The 18,445-nt window shown below is 46.7% G+C and overlaps 1 protein-coding gene across 1 annotated transcript in view; it reads left to right on the top strand.

Annotated features, from left to right (window-relative positions):
- Positions 1-18,445, top strand: part of LOC139379523 (F-box/WD repeat-containing protein 7-like) — a 47,428-nt gene that overhangs the window by 24,180 nt on the left and 4,803 nt on the right. Inside the window, exons 6-10 of the mRNA XM_071122342.1 lie at positions 5,043-5,179; positions 5,852-5,965; positions 11,482-11,663; positions 13,357-13,582; positions 15,950-16,160. Coding sequence (XP_070978443.1) covers positions 5,043-5,179; positions 5,852-5,965; positions 11,482-11,663; positions 13,357-13,582; positions 15,950-16,160 — 870 coding nt within the window. The remainder of the gene's footprint in view (positions 1-5,042; positions 5,180-5,851; positions 5,966-11,481; positions 11,664-13,356; positions 13,583-15,949; positions 16,161-18,445) is intronic.

Below are 18,445 nucleotides of genomic sequence, written 5' to 3'. Positions count from 1 at the left end.
GCCAGTTAACCCACTGTTCCTAGGCCAGTTAACCCACTGTTCCTAGGCCAGTTAACCCACTGTTCCTAGGCCAGTTAACCCACTGTTCCTAGGCCAGTTAACCCACTGTTCCTAGACCAGTTAACCCACTGTTCCTAGACCAGTTAACCCACTGTTCCTAGGCCAGTTAACCCACTGTTCCTAGACCAGTTAACCCACTGTTCCTAGACCAGTTAATCCACTGTTCCTAGACCAGTTAACCCACTGTTCCTAGGCCGTCATTGAAAATAAGAATTTGTTCTTAACTGACTTGCCTAGTTAAATAAAGGTAAAATAAAAAACAAGGGGTTCTAAGAACTACTTTAATAATATAATATCTAACAGGGAGAGTGTAGGAAAACATATGCAACAACCTTCTGTCTGAAGGACTCCGATCCAGTAGTGGAGAAGGTAGTAAGTTAAGTTCCTCAGCGTACACATCACAGACAAACTGAATTGGTCCACCCACACAGACAGCGTGGTGAAGAAGGCGTAACAGCGCCTCTTCAACCTCAGGAGGCTGAAGAAATTTGGCTTGTCACCTAAAACCCTCACAAACTTTTACAGATGCACAATCGAGAGCATCCTGTCGGGCTGTATCACCGCCTGGTACGGCAATTGCTCCGCCCACAACCGCAGTGCTCTCCAGAGGGTGGTGCGGTCTGCACAACGCATCACCGGGGGCAAACTACCTGCCTCCAGGACACCTACAGCATCCCAGGCCATCAGATTGTTAAACAGCCACCACGGAGAGACGGCTGCCTACCTACAGACTTGATATCATTGGCCACTTTATTAAATAGAACACTAGTCACTTTAAGAATGTTTACATATCTCTCATTACTCATCTCATATATATACAGTGGGGCAAAGGTGTTGTTTAACCCTGTGTGTCCAGGTTAGAGGTGTTATGTTATTTAAGCCTGTGTTTTTATTTTTTAAATTTTTAAATTTCACCTTTATTTAACCAGGTAGGCTAGTTGAGAACACCTTTATTTAACCAGGTAGGCCAGTTGAGAACACCTTTATTTAACCAGGTAGGCTAGTTGAGAACACCTTTATTTAACCAGGTTGGCTAGTTGAGAACACCTTTATTTAACCAGGTAGGCCAGTTGAGAACACCTTTATTTAACCAGGTAGGCAAGTTGAGAACACCTTTATTTAACCAGGTAGGCCAGTTGAGAACACCTTTATTTAACCAGGTAGGCCAGTAGAGAACACCTTTATTTAACCAGGTAGGCCAGTTGAGAACACCTTTATTTAACCAGGTAGGCCAGTAGAGAACACCTTTATTTAACCAGGTAGGCCAGTTGAGAACACCTTTATTTAACCAGGTAGGCCAGTTGAGAACACCTTTATTTAACCAGGTAGGCAAGTTGAGAACACCTTTATTTAACCAGGTAGGCCAGTTGAGAACACCTTTATTTAACCAGGTAGGCTAGTTGAGAACACCTTTATTTAACCAGGTAGACTAGTTGAGAACACCTTTATTTAACCAGGTAGACTATTTGAGAACACCTTTATTTAACCAGGTAGGCAAGTTGAGAACACCTTTATTTAACCAGGTAGGCCAGTTGAGAACACCTTTATTTAACCAGGTAGGCCAGTTGAGAACACCTTTATTTAACCAGGTAGGCCAGTTGAGAACACCTTTATTTAACCAGTTAGGCTAGTTGAGAACACCTTTATTTAACCAGGGAGGCCAGTTGAGAACACCTTTATTTAACCAGGTAGGCCAGTTGAGAACACCTTTATTTAACCAGGTAGGCCAGTTGAGAACACCTTTATTTAACCAGGTAGGCCAGTTGAGAACACCTTTATTTAACCAGGTAGGCCAGTAGAGAACACCTTTATTTAACCAGGTAGGCCAGTTGAGAACACCTTTATTTAACCAGGTAGGCCAGTTGAGAACACCTTTATTTAACCAGGTAGGCCAGTTGAGAACACCTTTATTTAACCAGGTAGGCCAGTTGAGAACACCTTTATTTAACCAGGTAGGCCAGTTGAGAACACCTTTATTTAACCAGGTAGGCCAGTTGAGAACACCTTTATTTAACCAGGTAGGCAAGTTGAGAACACCTTTATTTAACCAGGTAGACCAGTTGAGAACACCTTTATTTAACCAGGTAGGCCAGTTGAGAACACCTTTATTTAACCAGGTAGGCCAGTTGAGAACACCTTTATTTAACCAGGTAGGCCAGTTGAGAACACCTTTATTTAACCAGGTAGGCCAGTTGAGAACACCTTTATTTAACCAGGTAGGCAAGTTGAGAACACCTTTATTTAACCAGGTAGGCCAGTTGAGAACACCTTTATTTAACCAGGTAGGCCAGTTGAGAACACCTTTATTTAACCAGGTAGGCCAGTTGAGAACACCTTTATTTAACCAGGTAGGCCAGTTGAGAACACCTTTATTTAACCAGGTAGGCCAGTTGAGAACACCTTTATTTAACCAGGTAGGCCAGTTGAGAACACCTTTATTTAACCAGGTAGGCCAGTTGAGAACACCTTTATTTAACCAGGTAGGCCAGTTGAGAACACCTTTATTTAACCAGGTAGGCCAGTAGAGAACACCTTTATTTAACCAGGTAGGCCAGTAGAGAACACCTTTATTTAACCAGGTAGGCCAGTTGAGAACACCTTTATTTAACCAGGTAGGCAAGTTGAGAACACCTTTATTTAACCAGGTAGGCAAGTTGAGAACACCTTTATTTAACCAGGTAGGCTAGTTGAGAACACCTTTATTTAACCAGGTAGGCTAGTTGAGAACACCTTTATTTAACCAGGGAGGCCAGTTGAGAACACCTTTATTTAACCAGGTAGGCCAGTTGAGAACACCTTTATTTAACCAGGTAGGCAAGTTGAGAACACCTTTATTTAACCAGGTAGGCCAGTTGAGAACACCTTTATTTAACCAGGTAGGCAAGTTGAGAACACCTTTATTTAACCAGGTAGGCCAGTTGAGAACACCTTTATTTAACCAGGTAGGCCAGTTGAGAACACCTTTATTTAACCAGGTAGGCAAGTTGAGAACAAGTCCTCATTTACAATTGCGACCTGGCCAAGATAAAGCAAAGCAGTTCGACACACAATGACACAGAGTTACACATGGAGTAAAACAAACATACAGTCAATAATACAGTATAAACTAGTCTATATACGATGTGAGCAAATGAGGTGAGATAAGGGAGGTAAAGGCAAAAAAAGGCCATGGTGGTGAAGTAAATACAATATAGCAAGTAAAACACTGGAATGGTAGATTTGCAGTGGAAGAATGTGCAACGTAGGCAGCGATTGGTTGAAGAGCATGCATTTAGTTTTACTTGTATTTAAGAGCAATTGGATGCCACGGAAGGAGAGTTGTATGACATTGAAGCTTGCCTGGAGGGTTGTTAACACAGTGTCCAAAGAAGGGCCAGAAGTATACAGAATGGTGTCGTCTGCGTTGAGGTTGATCAGAGACTCACCAGCAGCAAGAGCGACATCATTGATGTATACAGAGAAGAGAGTCGGTCCAAGAATTGAACCCTGTGGCACCCCCATAGAGACTGCCAGAGGTCCAGACAACAGACCCTCCGATTTGACACACTGAACTCTATCAGAGAAGTAGTTGGTGAACCAGGTGAGGCAATCATTTAAGAAACCAAGGCTGTCGAGTCTGCCGATGTGGATGTGGTGATTGACAGAGTCGAAAGCCTTGGCCAGGTCAATGAATACGGCTGCACAGTATTGTTTCTTATCGATGGCGGTTATGATATCGTTTAGGACCTTCAGCGTGGCTGAGGTGCACCCATGACCAGCTCTGAAACCAGATTGCATAGCAGAGAGGGTATGGTGAGATTCTAAATGGTCGGTAATCTGTTTGTTGACTTGGCTTTCGAAGACCTTAGAAAGGCAGGGTAGGATAGATATAGGTCTGTAGCAGTTTGGGTCAAGAGTGTCCCCCCCCTTTGAAGAGGGGGATGACCGCAGCTGCTTTCCAATCTTTGGGAATCTCAGACGACATGAATTTCGGCAGGTAATTTTAGAAAGAAAGGGTCCAGATTGTCTAGCCCGGCTGATTTATAGGGGTCCAGATTTTGCAGCTCTTTCAGAACATCAGCTGACTGGATTTGGGAGAAAGAGAAATGGGGAAGGCGAGTTGCTGTGGGGGGTGCAGTGCTGTTGACCGGGGTAGGGATAGCCAGGTGGAAAGCACGGCCAGCCGTAGAAAAATGCTTATTGAAATTCTTAATTATGGTGGATTTATCAGTGGTGACAGTGTTTCCTATCTTCAGTGCAGTGGGCAGCTGGGAGGAGGTGTTCTTATTCTCCATGGACTTTACAGTGTCCCAAAACTTTTTTGAGTTAGTGTTGCAGGAAGCAAATTTCTGCTTGAAAAAGCTAGCCTTGGATTTTCTAACTGCCTGTGTATAATGGTTTCTAGCTTCCCTGAACAGCTGCATATCACGGGGGCTGTTCGATGCTAATGCAGAACGCCACAGGGTGTTTTTGTGCTGGTCAAAAGTGTGCCAGTCAGGTCTGGGGAGAACCAAGGGTTATATCTGTTCCTCGTTCAACATTTCTGGAATGGGGCATGCTTATTTAAGATGGTTAGGAAGGCATTAAAAAAAAAAAAGATAACCAGGCATCCTTTACTGACAGGATAAGATCAATATCCTTCCAGGATACCCCGGCCAGGTCGATTAGAAAGGCCTGTTCGCTGAAGTGTTTCAGGGAGCGTTTTACAGTGATGAGTGGAGGTCGTTTGACCGCTGACCCATTACGGATGCAGGTAATGAGGCAGTGATCGCTGAGATCTTGGTTGAAGACAGCAGAGGTGTATTTAGAGGGCAAATTGGTTAGGATGATATATACGAGGGTGCCCGTGTTTACGGCTTTGGGGTTGTATCTGGTAGGTTCATTGATAATTTGTGTGAGATTGAAGGCATCAAGTTTAGATTGTAGGATGGCCGGGGTGTTAAGCATGTTCCAGTTTAGGTATTTAACCCTGTGTTTGATGTTATTTAATCGTGTCTAACCAGGTATTGAAGAGCCCCTGGTTGTGAAGAGAAGAAACACTCTTAAACCTGGGTTCCTCCACTCGCCCTGGAAGAGTGCCTACGTACAACAACACAGGATAGAGAGCAACTGGAGGACTGGGGATATCACCTCACCTAAGGTATTATATAGAGAGGACTGGGGATATCACCTCATCTATGGTATTATATAGAGAGGACTGGGGATATCACCTCACCTAAGGTATTATATAGAGAGGACTGGGGATATCACCTCACCTAAGGTATTATATAGAGAGGACTGGGTATATCACCTCACCTATGGTATTATATAGAGAGGACTGGGGATATCACCTCACCTAAGGTATTATATGGAGAGGCGTGTATAATCTCAACTGGATTAAAGGCGTGTATAATCTCAACTGGATTAAAGGCGTGTATAATCTCAACTGAGTTAAAGGCGTGTATAATCTCAACTGAGTTAAAGGCGTGTATAATCTCAACTGAGTTAAAGGCGTGTATAATCTCAACTGAGTTAAAGGCGTGTATAATCTCACCTGGATTAAAGGTGTGTATAATCTCAACTGGATTAAAGGTGTGTATAATCTCAACTGGATTAAAGGTGTGTATAATCTCACCTGGATTAAAGGTGTGTATAATCTCACCTGGATTAAAGGCGTGTATAATCTCAACTGGATTAAAGGCGTGTATAATCTCAACTGGATTAAAGGCGTGTATAATCTCAACTGAGTTAAAGGCGTGTATAATCTCACCTGGATTAACATCTTCACTCTACCTCTCTCTCATCTCTCGTTCGTCTCTCTCATCTCTCTCAGGTGTTAAAAGGTCATGATGATCATGTGATCACGTGTCTACAGTTCTGTGGTGACCTCATAGTCAGTGGTTCTGATGACAACACTCTCAAAGTCTGGTCTGCCCTCACCGGCAAGGTAAGGCTACGAACTCACACAGATGTTTTAATGTAAAGGAAGGACAACATGGCTGTGTGACTAGGGTAGTGTAATCACCCACATAGTTGATAGTGTAGAGCATCCATCTAGAGCACATATGTCAGAGTCAAGGCCCGCGGGCCACATCCGGCCCGCAAGAAGGTTTTTTACGGCCCCTGGGATGATCTTGATTTATTATTAGAACCGGCCCGCAGCAAGCCGGCAGCCCGCAGATCTTTTACACGCACCAATACTACATTTCCCACAATGCAAAGGTGACGCACCGAGCAGTAGGCTGCTTCATTTCAATATTTATTGGCACAGCAGTCGTCAGCATCACAGTAAAATTAACTTTCAGATACCCATCAAAAATGGCAAAACGGAAGGTGGATACTGAGAACCGGGGGTTTCAAACAAGGTGGGAGTCGGAGTATATGTTCACGAAGGTAGCTGGAAAACCTGTGTGTCTTCTGTGTGGAGAAAGTGTGGCGGTACTGAAAGAGTATAATCTGAGACGACATTATGAAACGAAACACGCGGACAAAAACAAGAATATGGACATGGAACAAAGGCTACAAAAGGCAGAGGAATTAAAACGAGGCCTCAAATCTCGACAGGCTCTGTTCAAAAAAGCCAAATCACAAGGCCAGGCTGCTGTCAAGGCCAGTTTTATTTTGGCAGAAGAGATCGCTAAATCAGCCCGGCCATTTACGGAGGGGGATTTCATCAAAAACTGCATGATTAAAGTTTGTGACGAAGTTTGCCCAGAAAAAAGGCAACTCTTTTTAAATGTGAGTCTGAGCAGAAACACCATTGCCGAGAGAGTAGACCAGTTGTCCATCAATCTAAAAGAGCAGCTTGTGAAAAAGGGAAAAGATTTTATTGCATATTCCTTGGCTGTGGATGAGAGCACCGACATTTCTGACATTGCCCAGTTGTCAATTTTCATCCGCGGAGTGGACTCCAACCTAAGCGTGACAGAGGAGTTTTTGGCTTTACGTCCTATGCATGGCACAACTACGGGGCATGATTTGTATGAAGAGGTGTCAAGATGTGTAAATGAGATGGAGCTGCCTTGGGAAAAACTCGTGGGTTTGACAACCGACGGAGCACCTGCGATGTGTGGACACAGGAGCGGACTGGTGGCGAAGATACGGGAAAAGATGCAAGAGGAAAACGCGACAGGTGAGCTGACAGCTTATCATTGTATCATACACCAGGAAGCGTTGTGCGGTAAAGCCTTGAAAATGGAGCATGTAATGAGCATCATCACGCGCACAGTTAACTTTATCAGAGCCAAAGGTTTGAATCACCGCCAGTTCAAGGCATTTCTGACGGAGTTAGAAACGGAGCATGGTGATTTGCCTTATCACACAGAGGTGCGATGGCTAAGCCAGGGAAAGGTGCTTCAAAGATGTTTCGAGCTTCGTGAGGAGATTTGTCTGTTCTTGGACAGCAAAGGGAAAGACACAACACAACTCCGAGACGAAATGTTTCTGTGTGAAATGGCTTTTCTGTGTGACATTACGAGTCATCTGAATGCAATAAACTTGCAGCTGCAGGGTCGGGATCGTGTCATCTCTGATATGTACAGTACAGTGAAGGCATTTAAAACCAAACTGACTCTGTGGGAGACGCAGATGCGGAAAGAAAATTTGAGCCACTTTCCCAGCTGCCAGACCATGAAAGAGAAGCTCTCTACCAGTGCGTTCCCGAGCACACAGTTGGCTGATAAAATAGGTATGCTTGCCGCTGACTTTCGACGCCGATTTGCTGACTTTGAAGCACAAAAAAGCAGGTTGGAACTGCTCGGTAACCCATTTGCTGTTGACGTGGAAAGCTCACCACCAAACCTCCAAATGGAGTTGATTGACCTCCAATGCAATGATGCACTGAGGGCAAAATATGCGGCAGTGGGTGCTGCGGAGTTCGCCCGTTTCCTCCCCGGCACAATGCCCCAGCTGCGCATCCAGGCTGCTCAAACGTTGTCTATGTTTGGCAGCACATACCTGTGTGAACAACTGTTTTCTTTGATGAACCTGAACAAAACATCACACAGAAGTCGACTTACTGCTGAACACCTCCACTCAATTCTGAGGATTTCTTCAGCTCAGAGCCTTACCCCGAACATTGATGAACTTGTGGAAAAGATGGGACACCACCAAGTATCACCCTCAACCTCAAACAAGTGAACATTACTGTGCAATCACATATTTAGAGTTTTTACTCAGTTCAAGTTTAAAAGTTAAAATTTAATATTTGTTTTCACTGCATGTTACTTCTCCTTAAACAAAGTGTTGTTTTTGATTAATAGATTTTTGCACTTTATTTTTTTGTATTTCAATCCAATTATATTTTAAAAATATTTCAGTTGAGTGGATGATAGAAAATTGCTATTATTGTTTTTTCTTTGAAGTAAATTTAGCCCACTTTTGCTAAAATAGAAAATATAGTCTACTGATGGTGCCTTGAATACCGGTTTCTTTCATTTAATGTTCATGTTATGGGGATATTTATATAAAGGAAATTTGTCTTTTGTGTCTGTTGAAAATTAAAGATTACTGACAGAGCCATAAGAAAATATTGCTTTATTTATCTGATCATATTGTAATATATTTGTTAGGTTTTCAGTAGGTTCAATTAGGTTCACTAGACTATATGCGTCATTTAAAAAATTTTCAATGAACATTCGAACAGTCCGGCCCTCGTCTTGTAGCTGATTTTTTTATTTGGCCCTCCGTCCATTTGACTTTGACACCCCTGATCTAGAGCATCCTGACCGGTTGCGTCACCGCCTGGTACAGAAACTGCTCGGCCTAAGGCTCTACAGAGGGTAGTGCGTGCGGACCAGTACATCACTGGGGCCAAGCTTCCTGCCATCCAGGACCTCTATACCAGGCGCCGTCAGAGGAAGGCGCTACAGAGGGTAGTGTGTACGGCCCAGTACATCACTGGGGCCAAGCTTCCTGCCATCCAGGACCTCTATACCAGGTGGTGTCAGAGGAAGACCCCAAATATTGTGAAAGACTCCAGTCACACGAGTCACAGACTGTTCTCTCTGCTACCACATGGCAAGCAGTACCAGAGCACCAAGTCTAGGTCCAAGAGGCTCCTTAACGGCTTCTACCCCCAAATGACCACCCAGACTATTTACATGGACCCCCCCCTCTCTCTATGCATAGACACTTAACCTGTACCCACCCTTTTTAATTTAATTATATATATTCTTTACTTTATTTAGTAAATATTTTCTTAACCAACAATGCAGTTCAAGAAATAGAGTTAAGGGGCTTGTAAGTAACTTTTTATGTGACCTTGATTTAACAAGTCAGTTAAAAACAAATTATTATTTACAATGACAAACCCTCCCCTAACCAGGACGACGTTGACCCTCCCCTAACCAGGACGACGTTGACCCTCCCCTAACCAGGACGACGTTGGGCCAATGACGAACCCTCCCCTAACCTGGACGACGTTGGGCCAATGACGAACCCTCCCCTAACCTGGACGACGTTGGGCCAATGACGAACCCTCCCCTAACCTGGACGACGTTGACCCTCCCCTAACCAGGACGACGTTGGGCCAATGACGAACCCTCCCCTAACCTGGACGACGTTGACCCTCCCTAACCAGGACGACGTTGGGCCAATGACAAACCCTCCCGTAACCAGGACGACGTTGGGCCAATGACAAACCCTCCCCTAACCTGGACGACGTTGACCCTCCCCTAACCAGGACGACGTTGGGCCAATGACAAACCCTCCCCTAACCTGGACGACGTTGGGCCAATGACAAACCCTCCCCTAACCTGGACGACGTTGGGCCAATGACAAACCCTCCCCTAACCTGGACGACGTTGGGCCAATGACAAACCCTCCCCTAACCTGGACGACGTTGGGCCAATGACAAACCCTCCCCTAACCCGGACAACGTTGGGCCAATGACAAACCCTCCCCTAACCCGGACGACGTTGGGCCAATGATGAACCCTCCCCTAACCTGGACGACGTTGGGCCAATGACGAACCCTCCCCTAACCTGGACGACACTGGGCCAATGACGAACCCTCCCCTAACCTGGACGACGTTGGGCCAATGACGAACCCTCCCCTAACCTGGACGACGTTGGGCCAATGACAAACCCTCCCCTAACCTGGACGACGTTGGGCCAATGACAAACCCTCCCCTAACCTGGACGACTTTGGGCCAATGACAAACCCTCCCCTAACCTGGACGACGTTGGGCCAATGACAAACCCTCCCCTAACCTGGACGACGTTGACCCTCCCCTAACCTGGACAACGTTGGGCCAATGACAAACCCTCCCCTAACCCGGACGACGTTGGGCCAATGACAAACCCTCCCCTAACCCGGACGACGTTGGGCCAATGACAAACCCTCCCCTAACCCGGACGACACTGGGCCAATTGTGCGTTGCCCTAAAAGTAAGCATTGCACTGTAAGGTTTACTTACACCTGTTGAATTCGGCGCACGGTGACAAATAACATTGGATTTGATTTGTAGAGTGCCGTAAAACCTCTTAACCCACTCTACAATAAGCTGCAATACCTATTTCATACTTTTGATGTCTTCACTATTATTCAACTATTTAGAATATAGTTGAATAAAAAATTAATTGAATGAGAAGGCGTGTCCAAACCTTTGACTGGTATTGTATAAATATAATTTTTATTAGTATTATATCTACAGTTATTGTGACTGTTTTCATATCTTTGAATGTGTATCATTTTGCTTTGGCAACATTGACCGTGTCCTTCAGCGAAGCATATTGATTACAGTTCCTACTGCTCCCACTTCTTAATGCCCATCTGTCTGTCTGTCTGTCTGTTCCTAACACCGTGAAGGAGAGAAAGAGAAGGCTTTAAACTATGCACTGTTAAACATTTATTTCTTTCCTCTCCTCCCTCTCCCCTCCCCCTCTCTCCCCTCTCTCCCCTCTCTCCCTCCCCTCTCTCCCCTCTCTCTCCCCTCTCTCCCTCCCCTCTCTCCCTCCCCCCTCTCCCTCCCCTCTCTCTCCCCTCTCTCTCCCCTCTCTCTCCCTCTCCCCTCCCTCTCCCCTCTCTCTCCCCTCTCTCTCTCCCTCTCCCCTCTCTCTCCCCCTCCCTAACCCCTCTCTCCCCCTCCCTAACCCCTCTCTCCCCCTCCCTAACCCCTCTCTCCCCCTCCCTAACCCCTCTCTCCCCCTCCCTAACCCCTCCCTAACCCCTCCCTCACCCCTCTCCCTCACCCCTCCCTCTCTCCTCCCTCCCGCCCTCCCTCCCTCCCTCTCTCCTCCCTCCCGCCCTCCCTCCCTCTCTCTCCCCTCTCTCTCCCCTCTCTCTCCCCTCTCTCTCCCCCTCTCTCCCCCTCCCTAACCCCTCTCTCCCCCTCCCTAACCCCTCTCTCCACCTCCCTAACCCCTCCCCCCTCTCCCTCACCCCTCCCTCTCTCCTCCCTCCCGCCCTCCCTCCCTCTCTCTCTCTTCCCTCCCTCCCCACCCTCCCTCTCTCCTCCTCCAGTGTCTGCGTACATTAGTAGGCCATACAGGAGGCGTGTGGTCCAGTCAGATGAGTGGTAACATCGTGATCAGTGGGTCTACAGACAGGACTCTGAAGGTTTGGGACGCAGAGAGCGGAGAGTGTGTTCACACCCTGTACGGACACACCTCTACTGTACGCTGTATACACCTGCACGACAAACAGTGAGTTAACACACACACACCTACACACCTACACACACACACACCTACACACACACACACACACACACACACACACACACACACAGACACACAGACACACCTACACACCTACACAGACACACCTACACACACACACACCTACACACCTACACCTACACACACACACACACCTACACACCTACACACACACACACACACACACACACCTACACACACACACACACACACACACATACACAGTCAAGCTCTACACTCATGTACATATGCATACATTCTCTCTCTCTCACATGACCAACTCACTTTCATCAAGTCTCTGTCTATCATCATTAGGGCTGTCCCCAATTAGGGCTGTCCCCGACAAAAAAAAACATCTTGGTAGATCGAAAGTCGATTGGTTGAACATGTGTTTTTCCATATATAGACACAGCCTATGTGTTTTAATTAAATCAACTATATGCATTGAGCTTGTCTGATGCTTAAAGCGCACTATTTGATGAAATAAGAAGCAGATGCCTCAAGAGGGAGCTAGAGATCTAGATAACCCGAATATTTTTTTTTTAACCTGACCGTCCTGCTCCTACTGGCTTTCACAGGTTCTGCCTTTAACCCCCTGAAGTGGACGGTAATAAGCTACAGGAGGAGTCGGCAACCTTTCTCATGTTGAATTTCAATTTATTTGACCATTTCTACCGATCTGCGTGCCAGTTACAGTTTTCGCACATTTTCGTGAAACGCTTTAATTTAATTTATAATAACGTCTTCCTTTCTCAAAATCATTGTCGTGTGATTAATCAAAATGATATCCAAATCTAAATGATACAAACCTAAAAAGTACCTTCTATTGCCAACTATGTAAAAATATCCTACATAAAGCCAACAAATAAAAACATTGCAGCCTGCAGGTAGAAAATATCCTGATAAAAAATAAATCTCTTATAAATCACATTGGCTACACATGGCCTGTCTGCTACGAACTGGAAACATTGTATCAACTATTAACTGGGTCAGTCTGAAGCTGGTGTTAGTGAACTGAAACATTGTATTAACTATTAACTGGGTCAGTCTGAAGCTGGTGCTAGTGAACTGAAACATTGTATCAACTATTAACTGGGTCAGTCTGAAGCTGGTGCTAGTGAACTGGAAACATTGTATCAACTATTAACTGGGTCAGTCTGAAGCTGGTGTTAGTGAACTGAAACATTGTATCAACTATTAACTGGGTCAGTCTGAAGCTGGTGTTAGTGAACTGAAACATTGTATTAACTATTAACTGGGTCAGTCTGAAGCTGGTGTTAGTGAACTGAAACATTGTATCAACTATTAACTGGGTCAGTCTGAAGCTGGTGTTAGTGAACTGAAACATTGTATCAACTATTAACTGGGTCAGTCTGAAGCTGGTGCTAGTGAACTGAAACATTGTATTAACTTGGTCTGGTCTGAAGCTGGTACTAGTGAACTGGAAACATTCTCATGAGGTAGTCAACTGGAATCCATTTCAATTAACAGGTGTTCCTTGTTAAAAGTTAATTTGTGGAATTTCTTTCCTTCTTAAGGCATATATATCTATATATTTGTCACTGCTCGACTAAAACAATTGACCGGTCGACTAGTCTGGACTAATCCTCATGCCTCTGTCCTGTTTTGTGGATTATATTCTCCCTCCCTCTCCTCCCCCCTCCTCGTCTCCCCCCAGGGTTGTGAGCGGTAGCCGTGACGCTACGCTGCGTCTGTGGGACGTAGATTCTGGCGAGTGTCTCCACGTCCTGACAGGTCATGTGGCGGCGGTGCGGTGTGTCCAGTATGACGGGCGCAGGGTGGTCAGTGGAGGATACGACTTCATGGTTAAAGTCTGGGACCCGGAGACAGAGACCTGTCTACACACTCTGCAGGGACACACAAACAGAGTCTATTCACTTCAGGTAGGAACACACACACACACACCCTGAAACAGAGTCTATTCACTACAGGTAGGAACACACACACACCCTGAAACAGAGTCTATTCACTTCAGGTAGTGGACGGAACCGATCTGTTTTCCGTTCTGAAACAGAACCCCGTTCCAGTGTTCCGACCAGCATTGTCAACTTCTGAACCGGTTCCAACCAAAAACGTTCTGAACCGGTTCCAACCCAAAACGTTCTGAACCGGATCCAACCCAAAACGTTCTGAACCGGTTCCAACCCAAAACGTTCTGAACCGGATCCAACCCAAAACGTTCTGAACCGGTTCCAACCCAAAACGTTCTGAACCGGTTCCAACCCAAAACGTTCTGAACCGGTTCCAACCCAAAACGTTCTGAACCGGATCCAACCCAAAACGTTCTGAACCGGTTCCAACCCAAAACGTTCTGAACCGGTTCCAACCCAAAACGTTCTGAACCGGTTCCAACCCAAAACGTTCTGAACCGGTTCCAACCCAAAACGTTTTGAACCGGTTCCAACCCAAAACGTTTTGAACCGGTTCCAACCAAAAACGTTCTGAACCGGTTCCAACCCAAAACGTTCTGAACCGGTTCCAACCCAAAACGTTCTGAACCGGTTCCAACCCAAAACGTTCTGAACCGGTTCCAACCCAAAACGTTCTGAACCGGTTCCAACCCAAAACGTTCATGTCGTTGCTTTTGGTTAATTGTTTTGACTTTGAAATCAACATTGTTTTCACATTTAGCCTATTAATTTCCTTCACTGATTAGCGTGGATAGAGCAGCTTGCTTGTTTTCATGAAGTGGGAGAAGGGTTGGGAGATAGACCGCTGCGCCACGCTAAGGCACTGCATCTCCGTGCTAGAGGCGTCACTACGGACACCCTGGTTCGAATCCGGGCTGTATCACAACCGGCCCGTGATTGTGAGCCCGGGTTTGGCTGGGGTATGCCGTCGTTGTAAATAAGAATCTGTTCTTAACTGACTTGCCTAGTTACATAAAGTTTAACACACAAAGAGCGAGAGAGAGTGGTGGACATGGCCTTTACTTGAAGCGCTGAACATCATGACGTGAATTGGAACGTGTTTAGGCTATTACTGGCATCAAAACTAGATGTTAGGAATATTGTGGGAACAGAAAATAATATAATAACTAACAGGTTCTCTAGATTTGAAAATAAAGGTTCAAATCTGGTTCGGTTTCTGTTCCTCTGAAAATGTCATTGTTTTCCGTTTTTTTGGTTCTATTCCCTGAACCAGTTCCCCCTGGTTAGAACACACCCACACACTCCTGTCTTCCTGCAATCCCCCGGTCTATTTCTTCTTCTGGGTAAATACGGCCGTCCCTTCTGTAGTTTTTAAAATTTATTATTTATTTATTTTTTTACATTTTTTTTACCTTTATTTAACTAGTCAGTTAAGAACAAATTCTTATTTTCAATGACGGCCCTAGGAACAGTGGGTTAACTGGTCTAGGAACAGTGGGTTAACGGCCCTAGGAACAGTGGGTTAACTGGTCTAGGAACAGTGGGTTAACTGGTCTAGGAACAGTGGGTTAACTGGCCTAGGAACAGTGGGTTAACTGGTCTAGGAACAGTGGGTTAACTGGTCTAGGAACAGTGGGTTAATTGGCCTAGGAACAGTGGGTTAACTGGTCTAGGAACAGTGGGTTAACTGGTCTAGGAACAGTGGGTTAACTGGTCTAGGAACAGTGGGTTAACTGGTCTAGGAACATTGGGTTAACTGGTCTAGGAACATTGGGTTAACTGGTCTAGGAACAGTGGGTTAACTGGTCTAGGAACAGTGGGTTAACTGGTCTAGGAACAGTGGGTTAACTGGTCTAGGAACAGTGGGTTAACTGGTCTAGGAACAGTGGGTTAACTGGTCTAGGAACAGTGGGTTAACTGGTCTAGGAACAGTGGGTTAACTGGTCTAGGAACAGTGGGTTAACTGGTCTAGGAACAGTGGGTTAACTGGTCTAGGAACAGTGGGTTAACTGGTCTAGGAACAGTGGGTTAACTGGTCTAGGAACAGTGGGTTAACTGCCTGTTCAGGGGCAGAACGACAGATTTGTACTAGGAACAGTGGTTTAACTGGCCTAGGAACAGTGGGTTAACTGGTCTAAGAACAGTGGGTTAACTGGTCTAGGAACAGTGGGTTAACTGGTCTAGGAACAGTGGGTTAACTGCCTGTTCAGGGGCAGAACGACAGGGGCAACTGTTCAGGGGCAACCTTCCGTTTACTAGTCCAACGCTCTAACCACTAGGCTACCCTGCCGCCCCACACACTGTGTCCATACCATTGTTCTTGTGTTTCACTGAATTTGATGCTCCTGACATTAACCATTAAGTCCTGGTCTCCTCCAGTTTGACGGTGCCTACGTGGTCAGTGGATCTCTGGACACCTCCATCAGAGTATGGGACGTAGTGACGGGAGGGTGTGTCCACACGCTGACCGGCCACCAATCACTGACCAGTGGTATGGAACTAAAGAACAACATCCTGGTCTCTGGCAACGCTGACTCTACTGTCAGGGTCTGGGATATACGGACAGGACAGTGTCTCCACACACTACAAGGTGAGGTTATACACACTATATACACAAAAATATGTGGACACCATTTCAAATTAGTGGATTTGTCTAGTTCAGCCATTGCTGACAGGTGTATAAAATCGAGCACACAGCCATGCAATCTCCATAGACAAACATTAGCAGTAGAATGGGCCTTACTGAAGAGATCAGTGACTTTCAACGTTTTCAGGATGCCACCTTTCCAACAAGTCAGTTTGTCAAGTAGTGTGCCCTATTGTGAAGTGGAAACGTCTAGGAGCAAGTGGTAGGCCACTAATCGCCCAACATCAGTGCCCGACCTCACTAATGCTCTTGTGGCTGAATGGAGCAAGTCCCCAGAGCAATGTTCCAACATCTAGTGGAAAGCCTTCCCAGAAGAGTGGAGGCTGTTATAGCAGCAATGTTCCTACATCTAGTGTAAAGCCTTCCCAGAAGAGTGGAGGCTGTTATAGCAGCAATGTTCCTACATCTAGTGGAAAGCCTTCCCAGAAGAGTGCAGGCTGTTATAGCAGCAAAGGGGGGACCAACCCCATATTAATGCCCATGATTTTAGAATGAGATGTTCGACGAGCAGCTGTCCACATACTGTTGGTCATATAGTGTACACACACTGAAGTATAGACAGGTCAGGGTCTTTGATGGTTGAAGGTCAGGGATTGAGGGTTGAAGGTCTCATTAGTAATAGTGGGAGAAATGTGGGAGGGAGATGAAGGTTGAAGTTCTCATTAGTGGGGAGGGGGGTTGAAGGTCAGGGATTGAGGGTTGAAGGTCTCATTAGTAACAGTGTCTGGGGAGATGGGGGGGGGGGGGGGGGGTTGGCTGTTGTCTCCAGGTCAGCTGTTGAATTGGGTCACCACTAGTGCTGTCCCATTCACCCTCACCATAAAGACACAATGGAACATTCCTGTGGGGTGTGTGTGTGTGTGTGTTGTCTTTATGTGAGGTTCTGAATGGTCTGAGGGGTGTTGTCCGTTTAGTGGTCTGGAGTGTACCTCAGGGGTGTACCTCAGGGGTGTACCTCAGGGATGTATTGTGTCTTCTATTTTAGAGAGGGTGAGAGTCCCCATTAGTGAGTAGGAACCACCCGGGTCCTCATTAGGACCAGTCAGTAGGAACCACCCGGGTCCCCATTAGGACCAGGCAGTAGGAACCACCGAGGTCCCCATTAGGACCAGGCAGTAGGAACCACCCGGGTCCCCATTAGGACCAGGCAGTAGGAACCACCCAGGTTCCCATTAGGACCAGGCAGTAGGAACCACCCGGACCAGTCAGTAGTAACCACCCAGGTCCTCATTAGGACCAGTCAGTAGGAACCACCCAGGACCCCATTAGGACCAGTCAGTAGAAACCACTCAGGTCCTCATTAGGACCAGTCAGTAGGAACCACCCGGACCAGTCAGTAGGAACCACCCGGGTCCCCATTAGGACCAGTCAGTAGGAACCACCCGGGTCCTCATTAGGACCAGGCAGTAGGAACCACCCGGGTCCCCATTAGGACCAGGCAGTAGGAACCACCCGGGTCCCCATTAGGACCAGGCAGTAGGAACCACCCGGGTCCCCATTAGGACCAGGCAGTAGGAACCACCCGGGTCCCCATTAGGACCAGGCAGTAGGAACCACCCGGGTCCCCATTAGGACCAGGCAGTAGGAACCACCCGGGTCCCCATTAGGACCAGGCAGTAGGAACCACCCGGGTCCCCATTAGGACCAGGCAGTAGGAACCACCCAGGTTCCCATTAGGACCAGGCAGTAGGAACCACCCGGACCAGTCAGTAGTAACCACCCAGGTCCTCATTAGGACCAGTCAGTAGGAACCACCCAGGACCCCATTAGGACCAGTCAGTAGAAACCACTCAGGTCCTCATTAGGACCAGTCAGTAGGAACCACCCGGACCAGTCAGTAGGAACCACCCGGGTCCCCATTAGGACCAGTCAGTAGGAACCACCCGGGTCCTCATTAGGACCAGGCAGTAGGAACCACCCGGGTCCTCATTAGGACCAGGCAGTAGGAACCACCCGGACCAGTCAGTAGGAACCACCCGGGTCCCCATTAGGACCAGTCAGTAGGAACCACCCGGGTCCTCATTAGGACCAGGCAGTAGGAACCACCCGGGTCCCCATTAGGACCAGGCAGTAGGAACCACCCGGGTCCCCATTAGGACCAGGCAGTAGGAACCACCCGGGTCCCCATTAGGACCAGGCAGTAGGTCCCCATTAGGACCAGGCAGTAGGAACCACCCGGGTCCCCATTAGGACCAGGCAGTAGGTCCCCATTAGGACCAGGCAGTAGG

This window comes from Oncorhynchus clarkii, chromosome 21 (genome assembly GCF_045791955.1).
Source record: "Oncorhynchus clarkii lewisi isolate Uvic-CL-2024 chromosome 21, UVic_Ocla_1.0, whole genome shotgun sequence".
Taxonomy (NCBI): Eukaryota; Metazoa; Chordata; class Actinopteri; order Salmoniformes; family Salmonidae; genus Oncorhynchus; species Oncorhynchus clarkii.
This window is presented reverse-complemented; position numbering and strand designations above follow the sequence as displayed.